This window comes from Pan paniscus, chromosome 18, assembly GCF_029289425.2.
Source record: "Pan paniscus chromosome 18, NHGRI_mPanPan1-v2.0_pri, whole genome shotgun sequence".
Taxonomy (NCBI): domain Eukaryota; kingdom Metazoa; phylum Chordata; class Mammalia; order Primates; family Hominidae; genus Pan; species Pan paniscus.
The window spans coordinates 76,959,405-76,976,080 of NC_073267.2; the positions used below are offsets into that span (position 1 = coordinate 76,959,405).

At 59.2% G+C, this 16,676-nt stretch overlaps 2 protein-coding genes across 2 annotated transcripts in view; one reads left to right on the forward strand and one right to left on the reverse strand.

Moving 5' to 3' along the window:
- The first annotated feature begins 956 nt into the window (after nucleotides 1-956).
- HSD11B2 (hydroxysteroid 11-beta dehydrogenase 2) lies at nucleotides 957-7,710 on the forward strand. The gene is made up of 5 exons (XM_034940444.3): nucleotides 957-1,677; nucleotides 5,786-5,998; nucleotides 6,115-6,300; nucleotides 6,409-6,546; nucleotides 6,743-7,710. Exons 1-5 carry the CDS (start codon nucleotides 1,413-1,415, stop codon nucleotides 7,156-7,158), a joined length of 1,218 nt encoding a protein of 405 aa, XP_034796335.1. The 5' UTR covers nucleotides 957-1,412; the 3' UTR covers nucleotides 7,159-7,710.
- A 465-nt stretch (nucleotides 7,711-8,175) lies between these two features.
- ATP6V0D1 (ATPase H+ transporting V0 subunit d1) overlaps nucleotides 8,176-16,676 on the reverse strand; it is a 42,927-nt gene continuing 34,426 nt past the window's right edge. Inside the window, exons 3-8 of the mRNA XM_003812192.5 lie at nucleotides 14,598-14,776; nucleotides 13,169-13,248; nucleotides 9,395-9,472; nucleotides 9,092-9,268; nucleotides 8,914-8,991; nucleotides 8,176-8,810 (exon numbers count right to left, since the gene is read on the reverse strand). Coding sequence (XP_003812240.1) covers nucleotides 8,649-8,810; nucleotides 8,914-8,991; nucleotides 9,092-9,268; nucleotides 9,395-9,472; nucleotides 13,169-13,248; nucleotides 14,598-14,776 — 754 coding nt within the window. The 3' untranslated portion in view covers nucleotides 8,176-8,648. The remainder of the gene's footprint in view (nucleotides 8,811-8,913; nucleotides 8,992-9,091; nucleotides 9,269-9,394; nucleotides 9,473-13,168; nucleotides 13,249-14,597; nucleotides 14,777-16,676) is intronic.

Sequence of the window (16,676 nt, forward strand, 5' to 3'; positions counted from 1 at the left end):
GAGAGGGCTTTGGAGGAGGCATTGCCCTGAAACCCTGGCAGAGCCTGGGCACCTAAGAGAGAATGAGCAACAGGGCTAGGAAGTGTGACAGGGAGTCCACAACCTCCCAGGATCTTGGGAGGGCAGGGATGAGGCACTGAGCACGGCCTGGAAGCCCACGGGAAGCAGGGACCCCTCTGTCGAGGGCTACACCTACTGCTCTCAGCATCAAGCCTGCAGCCAGGTACTGACACCAACTCCTAGTGCCTGGCAGAGCCCTGGCATGGATGCTAGGCACAGGGTGCCAGACACGGGGGTGGGCAGGGTGGGGGGCCACTGGGCCACACACAGGCATGGAGACCTTCACACACGCAGGCAGAAAAATCCACCCACACTCATACCACTTATTTTACCCCCTGGGGGTTCAGGGGAGCAAGGCAGGGACCACCCTGTCCTAGAGGCTGCCTTCACCGACGTCCCTCTGGCCTGGCTCTTGGGGTTGGCGGGGGTGGGCCATAAGTAATGGGAGACCTAGATGCTTCCTCTGACACCCCACCCTCCACTGACCCCCACACACATACATTTGTGAGGCAGGAAGTGGGGTTGTGCGTCCCTAGGGTTAAGCCCTGGAAGGAAAGGGAAAGACGGGGCAGAGACTCCAAGAACCCGGAGCGGTCGTCCTGTTCCCCCGCCAGCCCCTGTCCCAGGCAGGTTTTGTGGCCGCGAGCTGCTCAGGAGTGAGCGCGCCTTAGGGTGTGTGCGCCAGGGACCTGGCGCAGCCGACCACGTGGGAGTGCGGCGCGTGTACGGGCGCGGGCGGCAGCGGCAGCGGCAGCGGCAGCGGAGACCGGGTGAGCACCGGCTGGTTCCTCGCGGTGTTCCTGCAGGCTTGGCGGCCGCGGTGGTGCGATCAGCAAAGGGCACCGGGATGCCGGTTGTGCGTGTCCTCAGGTGTCCCGAACAAGCGTGAGTGGCATGTGCTCACCTGAGCGCGGCGGCTTGGCGGCCCCGGGCGTGTGGGTGGGGGCGCGGCGGAGAGCTGAGGCCGGGCACCCGGGCTGGACCGACGGGCCCTCTCCCAAGCACCGCCCGCAGCCAGGCGGCTCCTCGAGCGCAGCAACTTTGGGACTTTGTTCCGGCTTTTTCCAAATCGAATCTGGTCGAGGGGGCGGGGCGGGGGGGGAGCACCTGCCCTGCGGGGGGTGCCGGGAGAGAAGTGAAGGAAAGCCCCGCCCCCGCCCCTCCCGCTCCCCGCCCTCTCCCCCGCCCCCGGGGCTCTTTATAAGCTCGGCCCGAGGGCGAGCAGAGAAAGCGAGTGTCCCTCCCGCGCCCCAGGCCGGTGTACCCCCGCACTCCGCGCCCCGGCCCAGACGCTCTCTCCCCGCTCCCCGGCCCGGCCCCCGCCCCGCCCCGCCCCAGCCCGCTGGGCCGCCATGGAGCGCTGGCCTTGGCCGTCGGGCGGCGCCTGGCTGCTCGTGGCTGCCCGCGCGCTGCTGCAGCTGCTGCGCTCAGACCTGCGTCTGGGCCGCCCGCTGCTGGCGGCGCTGGCGCTGCTGGCCGCGCTCGACTGGCTGTGCCAGCGCCTGCTGCCCCCGCCGGCCGCACTCGCCGTGCTGGCCGCCGCCGGCTGGATCGCGTTGTCACGCCTGGCGCGCCCGCAGCGCCTGCCGGTGGCCACTCGCGCGGTGCTCATCACCGGTGAGTGCGCGGGTCGCGGAGCGCGGGGACTCCAGGCTCGAGGGCGGGACTGGACACTCAACAAGACTGACTCCCCATGGGCACGGCCAAGGCGGGCTCCTCAGCGCAAGAGTGGGAGAGTTCTCCACCCCTGGGTGTAGGGAGCGAGCCAAGTAGGGAGCGCCGGGCACCTCCCCAAGCCCGGGTTCACTACCTGCCGCTGCGGGGAGTGTTGGAGGGAAAGTGAGACAGGGAGTGGGCCGGTTCGAGAAGGAAACTGACTGGTGGCTGAGAAGAGGGAACCTCCTGGAGTTTGAGAGTTTATGCCATTCCCTTCCCCAAGAGAGCAGTCTCAGGGGACTTCGGAGGCCTTGAGAAGGGAGGATCGTTACCCCTTGAACTCTGCCTGACATCCCCACCTAAGATACCCATCTCCCATTCCTCGGGCCAGAGGGAAGAGCTTATATGGGGAACTTCCCCACCCCACCCATCCCCCACTGGCTGGGATCCTTGGAGTTCAGAAAAGCTAGAGGTCACCGTGAGGGGCAGCTGGACATTCAGCTGTCTTTCTGTCTAGCCACCCACTGCCAAACTGCTGAGGCAGTAGTTCGGAGCCTACACCCAGCACCCCACCCCCAAGCCCTCCTGGTCCTCTGTGCCCAGGAAGGAGCTCTTGGAGAGCTGGGCTCAGGTGCCTCTGGCCGCCTAGCTGAGCTCCTTTGTCTGGAGCAGGGAATAAATCTGTCACCAGAGGGAGGGAAGGGGAAGGGGGGGGGGCTGGAGGCCCGGCCGGAAGTGGGGAGGGGGAGAAAGGCCAGGGGGCACTGACTCCATTGCATCGTGGGAGGAGCAGCCTGGTCTCTCGCCAACACCCATGGCTTTGGACAGGTGCTCCAGGCTTTGTCCTTGCGCTGGGCCTTTGCTGGGGCAGCCAGCAACCTGGCTTCTCAGAGACCTCGGTCTAGTAGGGGCCCTGTGTGATCAGATGGGGCTGGGAGAATTTTCCGGAGGAGGAAATCCTTGAGTGGGGCCTCGGAGGATGAGTGGAGATAAGTGGAGTATGAAAGGGATCTCGGATCAGAGAAAGGATGTGGGACAAAGGCTTAAGGCAGGAGTACACATGGTCTCTGTAGGGGACAGCCAGTCTGGGTGTGGGGGTGGGGAGAAGGGGATATGAGGTGGTTTCCTTGGGAGGGGCCATGAATCAGGTAAGAAGCCAGACTGCTGAGGCAGAGTAGGGGGGAAGGAGGCACAAGGGCCTTGCGCTCCAGCAAAGATGGTAGAGATGGGGAAGCATTCGGGCTGGACAGGAGAGACCCAGGTTCCAGGAGCAGTGTGAAGCCTCAGCGGACCCCAGTTTCAGAGGTTTGAGGAAGGAAAATCAACAGACACCCCGGGTATGAAGTAGGGGCCAGGTTGTGGGCTCTGCCTCTGGGGACAGGGCAGATCCCTTCCTGCTTTATTTGTGAGCCACCTCAACAGGACCCAGGCCATCTGCAGGTACTAGTGGCCTAGCTGGGTAGTCTTTCCTGAGGTCTCACCTCAGGCCTTTGTGCTGCTGCTGTTGCTTCTGGCCTTGAGCCTGAGAGAGAGGTGAGAGGAAGGATGCTTTCTCTAACTTGGGCTCCTCCAATCTCTGGTTGCAAAGCTGGGGTTGGGGGAGAGAGGACCACCCAACCTGCCCTGTACAAGCATCAGTAAGACTCCAAGTTTCCCAGGGCCCGAACACTTGGGGGTTGTCTCTCAACACCCGGCTGGAAGACAAGTAGGTAACCAGGTTCAGCCCCACCTGCCAAGAACACTGTGTTTTGGGCCTGGCAGAGCTGCTACTCCCCCTCTCCCTCCTAAGAATGCCCAGAGAATCACTTGCCAAGGCTACTCCTGGAGCTCAGCTGTGGGATCAGGGTTTGGGCTGAGGATCAGGTGCCTGTGTGCACACATGTGCACATGTGTGTGCCAATGGGTGGTAGGGATTGAGCCCGTTGTGAGAACATCCAGCCAGGTTGGAAGTGTGTACAGGTATCTGAGGGTGTGCACGTGAGCAAGAGGGTGTGCAAGATGTGGGTGACTGTTGGGACCACAGAGCTGAGGCCTGTGGTCAGCTCAGGTCAGAACTGGGAGGTCTGTTTCCCTTGGGAAGACCTGTCTGCTCTGAGGGGGACCCGGACAAGTGCACATATGCATGTGTGTGTCTACACACACACACACACACACACACACACACACACACACACACACGCTTGCCTCCCTCTCCAAGGCAGACTTGCCAGGGAAGTACCCCTCCTCAGCAGGAGCTCGAAGACCCCTGCCCAGTGCTGTTTTCAGTAGAGGGAGTGGAGCTGAGATGGGGAGACCGTACTGAGCGGTCCAGGAGTAGGGAAACAGAGCTGCTTTGCAGCTTCTGTTCCAGAAGATGGGGGTTGGGGGGCGGGGTTGAGGGCCAGGGGTGGGAGCAGGAGCAGAACAGAAAGCCTCCCTGCTCACTGGCCTTTCCCCTTCCCTCACTGGCTGCCCATGGAGCCAGGATCAGCATGGGAACAATCAAGGAGGCAGGGGCTTATCAGTACTATGGACCCCTACACTGGCTCTGCCTGGTGGTTCTTCTCTCCACATACCAAAGACAGAAATTAAGCCTCCAAGAGTGGTAACTGACCTCGGTCACACTTGGTGGGTGTGGGAAAGGATTCAAATGTAGGTCTGTTCTCTTCTTCATCTATCATGGTCCCTGTCCTGGAGGCAAGTAGTCTGGGGCTCAGAAAACACCCCTGTTGCCACTGATTGGAATTCCAAGGGTCTGGGTGAAGTGGGGATGGGCCTCCAGCTTGCCTCCAGCCTGAAAAAATAGTAGAGGGTGTTGAGGCTGGGAAGGGAGGTGGGGCTCATGTTGTACAGGGCCTGAGCCAGGGAGCTTGGGCTTCATTCTGAGGACTGTGGCAGCCCTGGGAAGGTTTGTAGCACAGAGGGATATTGTCATTTTTGGAAAGATCCCTTTGGCTGCTTAGGTAGAGAAGGGCTTCAAGAGGGCAGGAAGGGACAGGACTACAGAAGGGGCTGCTTCAGAGTCCAGATTAAGGAAGGAGAGGCCTGGGCAGTCAGAAAGGAAGAGAAGCCGGATGTGGTGGCTTGTATCTTCAATCCCAGCACTTTGAGAGGCCAAGGTGGGAGGATCACTTGAGCCCAGGAGTTCAAAACCAGCTTGGGCAACATAGTGAGACTCCCATCTCTCCAAAAAAATTTAAAAACCAGCCAGGTAGGCTGGGCGCAGTGGCTCACGCCTGTAATCCCAGCACTTTGGGAGGCCAAGGCAGGCAGATCACGAGGTCAAGAGTTAGAGACCAGCCTGACCAACATGGTGAAACCCCGTCTCTACTAAAAATACAAAAATTAGCCAGGCCTGTGGTGATGCGCACCTGTAGTCTCAGCTACTCAGGAGGCTGAGGCAGGAGAATCGCTTGAACCCGGGAGGCAGAGGTTGCAGTGAGCTGAGATCACGCCACTGCACTCCAGCCTGGGCAACAGAGCGAGACTCCGTCTCAAAAAAAAAAAAAGAAAAAAGAAAAAACCAGCCAGGCGTGGTGACACAGGCCTGTAGTCCCAGCTACTCAGGAGACTGAGGAGGAAGGAATGCTTGGGCCCAGGAGGGGAGGTTGCAGTGAGCCAAGATCATGCCACTGCACTCCAGCCTGGGCAACAGAGCGAGACCCTGTCTCAAAAAAAAAAAAAAAGAGAAAGGGAGGCTCCTACTAATACTGTGCCTGTGCCTGTGAGCTGTGGCCTGAAATCAAGAAGCAGAACCACACTGGGGCCTGGGACTGTCCCAGACCTGACCTGTGTGAATTTGGGAAGCAACTTAGCATTACTAGGCCTCAGTTTCCTCTTCTGTAAGCCACATTAGTGGGGTAGCCACGGGGAGTCAGGCAGATGACAGCTGTCACAGAGTTACTGCCCAGGGCTCAGCTAGAAGGACACAGCCTGCCAGGGATGGGCCTAGGGAAGGAGTTAGGGTTGTTGACTGCTGGTGGCTTGGTTTGCAGGGGCCTGGATCCCATCCAGACCCTGGTGATTCTGGGGTTGTCTCAGGCTAGGCTGGGCCACAGTGGAAGTTCACTGACTGCCCTGGCCTGGCCAGGCTGTGACTCTGGTTTTGGCAAGGAGACGGCCAAGAAACTGGACTCCATGGGCTTCACGGTGCTGGCCACCGTATTGGAGTTGAACAGCCCCGGTGCCATCGAGCTGCGTACCTGCTGCTCCCCTCGCCTAAGGCTGCTGCAGATGGACCTGACCAAACCAGGAGACATTAGCCGCGTGCTAGAGTTCACCAAGGCCCACACCACCAGCACTGGTCAGTGGCAAGTGTCCACCAGGCAAGGGCGTGGCAGGGGAGTGGGAAGGACACGGGGACTGGAAGTTTGCTGCTGGGCTGACCTAAGGCTTCCCTCCTCTGCTCTGTGACCCCAGGCCTGTGGGGCCTCGTCAACAACGCAGGCCACAATGAAGTAGTTGCTGATGCGGAGCTGTCTCCAGTGGCCACTTTCCGTAGCTGCATGGAGGTGAATTTCTTTGGCGCGCTCGAGCTGACCAAGGGCCTCCTGCCCCTGCTGCGCAGCTCAAGGGGCCGCATCGTGACTGTGGGGAGCCCAGCGGGTGAGTGCCCCCCCCCCAACTGGAGCAAAAAGGAGCCCCCTGGGGTGGGGGAGGGCTTAGGGAGCCCCTTGCCAAAGCTGAGCTGCTCCACTCCCAATCCATCCGCAGGGGACATGCCATATCCGTGCTTGGGGGCCTATGGAACCTCCAAAGCGGCCGTGGCGCTACTCATGGACACATTCAGCTGTGAACTCCTTCCCTGGGGGGTCAAGGTCAGCATCATCCAGCCTGGCTGCTTCAAGACAGGTGGGAATCAGGGCTGGGGGTGGGGGTGGGGAGTGGGGCTGGGAATGGTCTTATGGGGGCAGGTCAGGTTTGATGAATGGTCATGGTTTTGGTTGGGGGTGTAGTTTTGGCTGCAGACCTGGCGTGGGTTAAACAGTCCTAATTGGCTTTGGCTCCCCTAGCTGATCCCACTCTGACCTTGCCACTCCTTCCCCAGAGTCAGTGAGAAACGTGGGTCAGTGGGAAAAGCGCAAGCAATTGCTGCTGGCCAACCTGCCTCAAGAGCTGCTGCAGGCCTACGGCAAGGACTACATCGAGCACTTGCATGGGCAGTTCCTGCACTCGCTACGCCTGGCCATGTCCGACCTCACCCCAGTTGTAGATGCCATCACAGATGCGCTGCTGGCAGCTCGGCCCCGCCGCCGCTATTACCCCGGCCAGGGCCTGGGGCTCATGTACTTCATCCACTATTACCTGCCTGAAGGCCTGCGGCGCCGCTTCCTGCAGGCCTTCTTCATCAGTCACTGTCTGCCTCGAGCACTGCAGCCTGGCCAGCCTGGCACTACCCCACCACAGGACGCAGCCCAGGACCCAAACCTGAGCCCCGGCCCTTCCCCAGCAGTGGCTCGGTGAGCCATGTGCACCTATGGCCCAGCCACTGCAGCACAGGAAGCTCCGTGAGCCCTTGGTTCCTCCCCGAAAACCCCCAGCATTACGATCCCCCAAGTGTCCTGGACCCTGGCCTAAAGAATCCCACCCCCACTTCACGCCCACTGCCGATGCCCAATCCAGGCCCGGTGAGGCCAAGGTTTCCCAGTGAGCCTCTGCGCCTCTCCACTGTTTCATGAGCCCAAACAGACCCTCCTGGCACAATGCTCTACCCTGCAGCTTGGAGAACTCCGCTGGATGGGGAGTCTCATGCAAGACTTCACTGCAGCCTTTCACAGGACTCTGCAGATAGTGCCTCTGCAAACTAAGGAGTGACTAGGTGGGTTGGGGACCCCCTCAGGATTGTTTCTCGGCACCAGTGCCTCAGTGCTGCAATTGAGGGCTAAATCCCAAGTGTCTCTTGACTGGCTCAAGAATTAGGGCCCCAACTACACACCCCCAAGCCACAGGGAAGCATGTACTGTACTTCCCAATTGCCACATTTTAAATAAAGACAAATTTTTATTTCTTCTAAAATGCGGCAGGTGCTGTTTGGAGGGGGTCACTGGCTGGCTGGCTGAGTGACACAGTGTGGCCGTGTGACAGGGTGGCAACTCCTGGGGCTCAGCGTGGAGGCTGGGATTCCCCTGGTAGACTCTGGTTCACACCTCCCCCTCCTCCACTGATCTGGGGCAAATCATTTAAGACCATGGGTTTCCTCATAGTGAAATGGGGGTAATGACACTGATCCCAATTGCTTGAAGCAACTGGGGAGGCCAGGGGGGCCTCCAGGGCCAACACCTAGCTCCCCAGGCCTGTATGCATCTGAGCCTCCAGCAGAAGAAGGGGCTATCTTCCTGGGACTCCCCAACCCTGAAGAATCTCGGCTGCTGACTGAGGGAGGGAGGTGGAGGCTTAGGCAGGGTTGCTTAGCAAGGTGGGGTCACGAGGGAAGTTAGGGGTCATGGAGAGGTACCACGGCCTAAACGAGACAGCAGACAGTTGGGCTTAGAGAGGGCAGTTTTATTGTCTCAGAGGGGCAGGGCTGAGGGAGGGAGCTGAGGAGCAACATCCCCCCAGGCCCCAAGGACACACACACTCTGTCCTTCCCATGGGCCATGGCTCTGGGAGCGACCCACAGACGGGAGAGGAGGCTCAAACTGCCCCCAGGCCCCAGGGTTCTCAGGTTAGGGAGTTAGGGAGGAACATGAAAGTGACATGCTTCTTAGACACATCAGCGGCTGTAACCACAGGGCTGAGGGGGCCTCCTTGCTCTGGAGGGGGTCTTGGTCCATCCTTGGTGGGGGGGTGCCCAGCCCCTTTTCAGGCCTAAGAACAGTCTCTAAGAGGGTCAGGAGAACTGGGCAGCCGCTAGGACAGCGTACTACACCCCGGACAGGCAGGTGAGCCACAGGCTTGTCACAGACCACATACACACACACAAAGAGTGCAATTGAGAGCCTTGGGCCAGGACGCTAGAAGATAGGGATGTAGTTGTCGATTTTGGCGCGGTGGCGCTGGGCGATACATTCAGCGATCCACACGATGTTGCGACACTCCTGCTCCTTGAGCTTCACGAAGGCATAGAAGACACCAAAGTGGAACTGGTTCAGGAAGGCCAACTTGTTCAGCTTTACCTATGGACACGGGCAGATGTGGTGTCCAGGTGGCCATGGCCACAGAGTCAGGTCTAAACCACCAGGTTGGCCTCCCTCTGACAAGCAGACCCTGCAGACTCACCTCATGCTCAAAGAATCGGTCCTCCAGCGTCTTGTCTCCAGGGTTGCTACCTGCACCCTCGAAGAGCAGCTTGTACTCCTGGCCAGGGGGGTGGGGGGAAGCACGAGCATGAGGGTTCTGGGTGGGGGTGCTTGGTGACAACACATCCAACCGCTGTCCTGCCAGCCGGGGCACTCACCGGGTAGTAATCGGCCACGTTCTTGACCTGTTCATAGTCGTCAGCCCGAGCCAGCTGCGCCAGGCCCTCAGGGTAGAGCCGCCCACAGTGTGGAAAGAGCTTGGCACGGTCCTCTTTGGACAGCTCTGTGCCGAAAGAATTGATGGTGATGATGAAGGCGCGGCGGTCTGCTTCAAACTGTGGAGCCAGTGCACAGGTAAGAAGAGAGGGAGGAAGAAGGAGGCAGTAGCCAGTCAGTTGGCAGAGCCTCCCCAGGCCAGGGCTAGAGGGCACCAGCAGGCAGGAGGGCGGGCAGGCACTCACCTCCAGGATGGGGCACATGGCATCAGCTGTAGTCCCGCCCAGTAGGGTGCAGAACTTGTAGAAGGACTCCAGGTAGGCCTGTAGAGAGCATGGAGCTTGCTCAGCACAGGCAAGGAAGCTCTGGAGGGCTTGCTAGGCACAAGCCCTCACAGCTCCCTCCTCCCCTCCCTAGCCCCTTTCAAGGTGGGTACAAGCACACCCATGGATGGGCCAGGGCAGCCCTTACAGCAAAGCCAATGAAACACTTCTGTGAATCAGCCAAGTGGCAGCTGCCCACAGCCTCCCACCCAGGAGTGCCAGGGCAGGGCCCACCCGACTGTCTGCTTCAGGCTACAGTCTCCTTCACCCCCTCACCTCACAGAAGGCTGGGCTCGCAGGGGTCCTCTGACTTTCCCCTGCTGCTCTGCCTTCCTTTTCCCCAAATCTTTCCAAACCTCCCCTTCCTCAGCCTCTGAAAACCAGGTGTGGCTGGACGCAGTGGCTCACGCCTGTAATCCCAGCACTTTGGGAGGCCAAGGCGGGTGGATCACGAGGTCAGTTCAAGACCAGCCTGGTTAAGATGGTGAAACCCCGTCTCTACTAAAAATACAAAAAATTTAGCCAGGCATGGTGGTGGGTGCCTGTAATCCCAGCTACTCGGGAGACTGAGGCAGAGAATTGCTTGAACCCGGGAGGCGGAGGTTGCAGTGAACTGAGATCATGCCACTGCACTCCAGCCTGGGCGACAGAAAGAGACTCCGTCTCAGAAAAGAATAAAAAAACAGGTGTGCGTAGGCTGGTGAGGAAAGGCCACGCCTGAAAGTCCACAGGGATGGCAGGGACTGAGTGCCCCCGGCCATCTCTGCCACCTTCCCTTACAGAACACCTCCTCCTCCCATCCTCCAGGCAGCCCCTCAGCATCACAGAGCAGGAACAAAATTGTCAGGCCAGTTCCTGCTGAGGGATGGTTATTGCCTACACGGACGTCAGCTGGGCACAGTACAATGGCAGGCACATGGGCTGCCGGCGGGAACAAGCACTCCCTGCCCAGGCAAATTGGATCTGCTGGGCATGAGGAAAGAAGAGGTCAGCCCAGGCCCCAGGTCCCTCCCAACGCTCACTCACAAAAGCAGCCATGCTTCCTCCCAATACCTCTCCATGCCAAGGAAGGTGGATGATCTTACGGGCCCCATGGGGAGCTCCCTTGTAATGGCCACCCTCCACTCAGACCTCCCTGGTCCCATCTGCTGGCATGGGCTCAGAGACCCTGGCTCCACAGGCTAGAGACTATTCTTCTAGATTGTAGGCAAGGGTTGGATGGCATGGAAAGCTTTTCATACCGAGGTCTGAACTCCAAGGTGTGGAGACCTTTCCACCAACCATCAGCCAACTTGGGCTCACAAGCTCTGCTGGGTGGTGCTCCAAGAGAGATGAGATGAGACCCAGGAGTCTGTGAGCCCAGGCCTGCCCTGGCCAGCAACGCTGGGCAAGCCCAACTCAGGGGAAGGCCTGAGAGTGACCTCTGGGATCACGGGAAACAAAAATCTAGGACAGGTCAGGAAGTAAGAAGCCTGGAAAAGAGGGTTGACCCCAGCACAGAGGATCCCAGGAATGAGAGGGCCTGGGTGGCAGAGACAGCTGCCAACCCCTCCCATGGCTTGGTGGTACCTTTCACAGTCCCTCTAGGGGTCTGTCCCCAGCCACCTCCTTCCCTGTGGCCAGCCAAGCTGGATATGTCAAAAATCCCACAGCCTGCCCCAGTGGGGCCCTGCACTTCCTATTTGTGGGGGAACCAACCAACCAGGTATTGGGCTCCATGCCCTGCTACCCACCCAATTGCTTAGCCAATCTGTACCAATCCCAGGAGAGGCTGATCCCAGGGTCAGGGAGGCTGGTGGGACTCTCCTCTGGAGGCTAGGGCAGCTAAAGAAACTGGCAAGATCCCAGCAACCCCGGTACCAAAGTCACCTTCCCACCCCCGCCCTGTCCCCTGGAGTCTGCCAATCCACGGCTGCTGCACCAGCTGCCTACTGTTCCCATCTGCTGGGTGGTTGAGGGTCCGCCTAATCTCCCATCTGTGGTCACCGGGCTGGGACATCGCCTGACAGGCTGGCAGTCCTGGCACAAGGCCCACAGCATTGGGTCTGTGTTTATGAGCTAGTGCCTGGGCAGCCCTCGCCGGCGACTCCAGCTAGAACCAGTCAGGCCCGGTGAGGGCATGGGTGAGGCTGGCGGACAGCTGCACCCCTCACCCTGTCTCAGGGCAGGCAACCCGGCAACAGGCCAGCTAGGCGCGTGCGTACACACACACACACAAACACACACGTGTGTATGCTCTCTCTCCTCTCAGCTAACTGGCTGGCCTGTGCCCTATTAGCGGAGTGGGTGAGAGCACTCACTTTTGCAAACAAGCTGAGCCAGGTGTGATCCCTGGCGCTGCCAGTGACTTATTATGTGGCTTTAGGCAACCCACCCTACTTCTCTGAGCCTTCGGTTTCCCCATTTTCACATGGGGATAATGACACCTTCCTAGTTCCTAGCGCAGTCTGAAGGATTAAAGAAGCTGACGACCTTCCCACCTCTGGTTTCAGGCCCTCTAATCTGCTCTCCACATTGTGGCTAGAAGGGGCTTTCTGAGAAGACTCTGCTCTGTTGGAAACCTCTACTGGCTGACCCTGCCCACGGGACTATGTTCAAACTTCTGGCCTTACATTCAAAGCCCTGGGTAACTTGATCCCATGCCTGCCTTTTCTTCTAGACTTCTCCCCTGTCCATCTGGAATGTGTCCTTCCACAGCAAACTGCCTGCCACTTGGCCCATGCTCTATGCTTTCCTTCTGCACGTGCTGGTCCCTTGCCGACACCACTGCAACCTCCAGGCAGGCCCTTCCCCTACCACCAACCCTCACTGTGCTCTGGCCCAGGCCCCTGCAGGGAGATTGGCGGGCCTGGGCTCAGGCTGCAGCCAAATGTCAGCCAGCTCGCTCCAACCAGGGCAGGAGAGGACTCTCACCCAATAGACAGGTGAGGTCAGCAGGTCCCTCGGCCAGGGCCATCCTCAGCCCTGCTTTGGGGCCTGCCCACTGCGGATCCATGTTCCTGACTGCAGCCCATCTGGGGTCCTGGCGCTATAGCTCAGTGCCTCACCGCAGCCAGAGCAGAGTCTATCCCAGACACCCCTAACCTAACTGGTCTCGGGCTTTTTTTTTTTTTTTTTTTTAATTTTTAAACTTTCCTCTCCTCTCCGGTCCCCTGGCTCTTTAATCTCTTTGGGCCAGGGTAGTGCTGACCCAGAAATCCTCAGGGGTTGCCCAGTCTATGCTACAGCCTGGTGGGAGGCAAGAGGTGGGCAGGGGATGAGGACAGTGGGAAGTGGCACTGACTCCAAGCTTGGGAACCTACGAGGGACATGAGGACCTGGCTATGCCTCGCCAGATCCCTCCCCCTACCATAAGTGAGCACACTGTTGCCTTTGCTCAAGTGCCTGTCCTTGCTGGCAATAGCTTAGGTAGGGCGGTTCCAGGGGCCACGGCCTGGGTGGTAGTCCATGACCCTCCTGGATGCTGGGGGAGCGGCTGTCCAGGAGCCAGCTGTAACAGGCCAGCGGTGGAGCACCAGCCACTCCTGCTGATTTTATCTGAGCCCGTCACAGGCACTATGGGATGGAGAACCTGTTCCACACAGCCTTGTGCCCAGCATGGGAGCCAGAGAATAAGCAGTAAGCCCCTGGGATAGGAGCCTGACACAGCCCCACCCACCGACAGGCCAATCCCCCATGGCTTGTGTGGGGCATTACCTTGTAGAGGGTGTTGCGGATGATCTCGATGTTCATCTCGTCAAGGTCCTGCTCTGAAATGCAGTCCTGGAAAAAAGCCGCTGGGGAGGAAACATGGTTTGACGGGTGGGCAGGTGGCCTAAGCCAGAATCCTGATGTTCAAATGCCCTACACGGCACAGAGTGCCCGTGCCACAAGGCCCACAGGGCTGGGTATTGAGGGGTTCCCAGCCTAGGCTGTTGCCTTGGAAGTGGCAGAAGCAATGCTCTGGGCCATGTACACTGACCTGAGCTTCTCCTGCCTCCTTGCTCCTAAAATTGATTTATAAAGGAGGCAGCTAGCCATAACATGATCTAATCACCGCTGGGGCAGACCCAAGCTCAGACCATGCCAAAGACAGGCTTGCATAAGAGGCCATGACATCCTCCCTTCTGGAGGGGCAGCTGTGGATTCGGGGCCTAACGCCTACTTCTCTACACCTCCCAGGAAGGCCTGGCGTCCACATTTGGAAAACCAGCCTCCTCCTTAGGACAAGTCCAACAGCAGGGTAGGCACAGACTAGCGACCCAGGGGGCCACTGTGGGGTTGGAAAGAGAGGCCAGAGCAGGATAGAGCACCCCCATCCCCCAAGAGGGCCTGCAGACTCACTGGTCTATCTCTTCATTAAAGATGGAGAAACTGAAGAAGCCACAAACAGCCCAGAACCAGCTCAGAGTTGCTGGGAGAGCCTACGGCAGACAAGGTCAGCAGGTAGGGCTCAGGCCTCTTAGCTCAGAACCCAGTGCAGCTTAGAGCCCTGTGGTTCAACCCTGGTGGCTTCTTAGAGGTGGTACCCCAGGCCCAGGACTCTGGCTACAAGGACACTTAATGCCTTCTCCTCGGCCTCCTAAGCAGGCAGGAACTAGCACTGCCTAAGCAGGGCTCTGCAGGAAGCTCTTGATTCCCCTTCCCTGGCTTCTGATACGGACCTTGCATCCTGCTGGATGCTGTCTGACCTGGCCCAGGGGACCTGCTCGGTGGAGGGAAGTGGCAGTGTTTGCTTCGCTCCTTGCCTCACAGGCAGCCACTCTAGCTTTACTCAGGCTCCAGCTCCAGGCCACAGTCTGTCGGAGCTCTCGGGACTCCAAGGGACTTGGGCCTCTCTCACTCTTCTCCATGAGCTCAGCCCTCCTCTGCACTCTGGGAGATCAGACTGCTTCACAAAGTGAGACAGTCCCAGTCAGGCCCTGGGTAGCCTGCCTGGCCCAGCAAAAGCAACAGGACAGGAGCAGAAGAGGGGTGAAGTGAGGAGAGAATCGGAGGAGGAAGTTGAAGGGAGACAAAGGTAAGCAGCAGTGGGCAGGTCTCACTTTCTGGCTCAGGGTCGCCCCCCAGCGGGTCCACAAACCCCACCCTGATGCGCTGATGCTGACACCACTGCCCACCTCCCATGACCACCACAGCGGCTCACCAAGAGGCGTGTCCACCAGAATGGCATTGTAGAGCTCAGCAGGTGTCTGAGCAATGTTCACGGCCTCCATCTGCTCGAAGCTGCCTAGTGGGTGGCACTTGGGCACGAGCTCAGCGATGGAGCGCTGGTGCAGCGTGCCTGTGATGAGCAGGATCACGTTGTCGATCATGTAACTGTAACTACAGGGGGCAGGCAATAGCAAGGAGCCCATCAAGGTGGGGGCCAGGAAGTCCTGGCATAGCACCATGCCCTCGCCCGCCTGCACAGGCCATCACCCCTTAACAATGTATGCTGACTCATGGGTGCTGCAGATAAGCACAAGTGTCTCCTCTCCCTCCCCATGTTCCTCTCAAGCTTCTGACCACCCCCACTGCCAGAGGCCTAGGACAGACACAGGCCCCCCAAAAGGGCGGGGGCAGGGGATTCATGCCCTGTGAGGGACTGGGACACGAGCTAACTACCCCACAGCATGAACAGTGTTCTAACAGGACACGGGAATGGGGCACAGGAGGTGAGACATGCAGCCCAGCCCAGGGGGTGAAGAGTGTGAGAGCCTGGGAAATTAAAGGGCTGGGAGAAGAAAGTGTGTTCTGGGAAGAGGGAACAGCATGTGCAAAGGCCTGGAGGCACTCACTGAGTGACGGATGCATTGGAGGAACTGGCATGGTCAGGACTGGCAGAGGGAGAGAAAGGCGCAGCAGCCGGCAGCACGGGGCTGCAGCGGGCGGGGGGCAGAGGCTGGGCCTGGAGGGCCCTGGCTTTGTTTTGAGCACTAGGGATCTATGAGCAGGGTGTAAGCAGGGGAATCGCCATCCAGTTAGGGTCACTCTGTCCCCCAGTGGGGACAGAAGAGGAAGAGGCAGAGATAGCGACAGGAGGAAAGGCTGAGGAGTGGAGTGGAGAGAAGCTTCTCCAGGGAAGGCCAGCAAGGAGCCAGTGGGGGTTCTCTGGAATGAAGGCCCAGGTCAGGCAGACCTGCACAGCCTATGCCAGAGATAGAGAACTGTCCTCTTCTTTTAGGGCCTGAGGCCAGGGCTGGGCATTCACCCAGGACGGCCTGGATAAGACCCAGAGACCTGAACAGGAGGCTGGGTCAGGTCGATCCCAGGCCGAGGCTCCCATCACTCTGCCCTGCAGAAGGCCAGCTCTGTGGGGTACATGGGCAGCAGAGGGGGCTGTGGAGCTGGGGAGGGGTGAGACTGCCCAGTTCAGACTTGGCAAGGGACAAGGCTCTGCCTCCAACCAGCTACAAAGGGGCTGGGGCAGAGAGTTCTGTGTAGTCACCTGTGTGGGGATGCAGTGAAGGCAGTAAGCCCCAGTTCACAGTTAGGCTGCAGTAGCCACAACTATCCTCCAGTCTGTCACCAGAGATGAACTCAGGGTATGAGGGAGCTAAATGAGGCCTAGGGGAAATTCCTCCAAGGTCAAGGTGAGGCACCTATGGGATAAAAGTTGGGGTGGAGGCTGCTGTTCTGAGCTGGGCACTGAACACGGGTCTTGTCCTAGCTTCTGAGTGGGCCAGAGCTAGGCCCCTGCCCTGTGACAGGACCTTGTGCAACTAGTGCTCAGGCTGTCCAGAGAAGACCTTGGTAGGAAGTGTCTTCCCCCGTACTGAAGAAAGAAAGGAGGGGAGGTGGCAGCCCAGGGCCCAGGCCACGGCTCAAAGCACTGGCCACTGGGGGAGCTCCAACAGGGCCCTCTAGAAAGGCGGCAGGAGGAAAAGGCCCCAGCTCCTGTCCTGGCCTGACCCCCACTCCCCCTGCTTGCTCTGCACTCCCCCAGCTCCCACCCAGCCTGGCGCCCTGCGAAGACCTTTGCTCTCCTGGGCCTGGGGCCAGGCAACTGCCCTCTCTCCACCCCCAATCTGGTTGGGTCAGCTACAGGATGTGCACTGAGAAGAGACAGTCCCCTAACTCCCAACCATAACTGAGAGCCTTAAGCAGGGCCCGCTTGCAGCTGCAAGCCAAGAGGCCCAAATGGGCAGCCTCCTGCCCCCAACCCCACAGTGCTGGCAGAGTGAGGGACCTCAGAGCTCGCCAGAGCTTTGGGCCATGGTCTGCAGCTCCAGCCTGCATATTT

What these genes read in the sequence shown, in the direction of transcription:
- HSD11B2 (XM_034940444.3), top strand. Translation starts at nt 1,413, where the DNA reads ATGGAGCGCTGGCCTTGGCCGTCGGGCGGCGCCTGGCTGCTCGTGGCT. An exon ending in GACTGTGGGGAGCCCAGCGG is followed by an intron (nt 6,301 to 6,408) that starts GTGAGTGCCCCC and finishes ATCCATCCGCAG; the next exon opens with GGGACATGCCATATCCGTGC. An exon ending in GCCTGGCTGCTTCAAGACAG is followed by an intron (nt 6,547 to 6,742) that starts GTGGGAATCAGG and finishes CTCCTTCCCCAG; the next exon opens with AGTCAGTGAGAAACGTGGGT.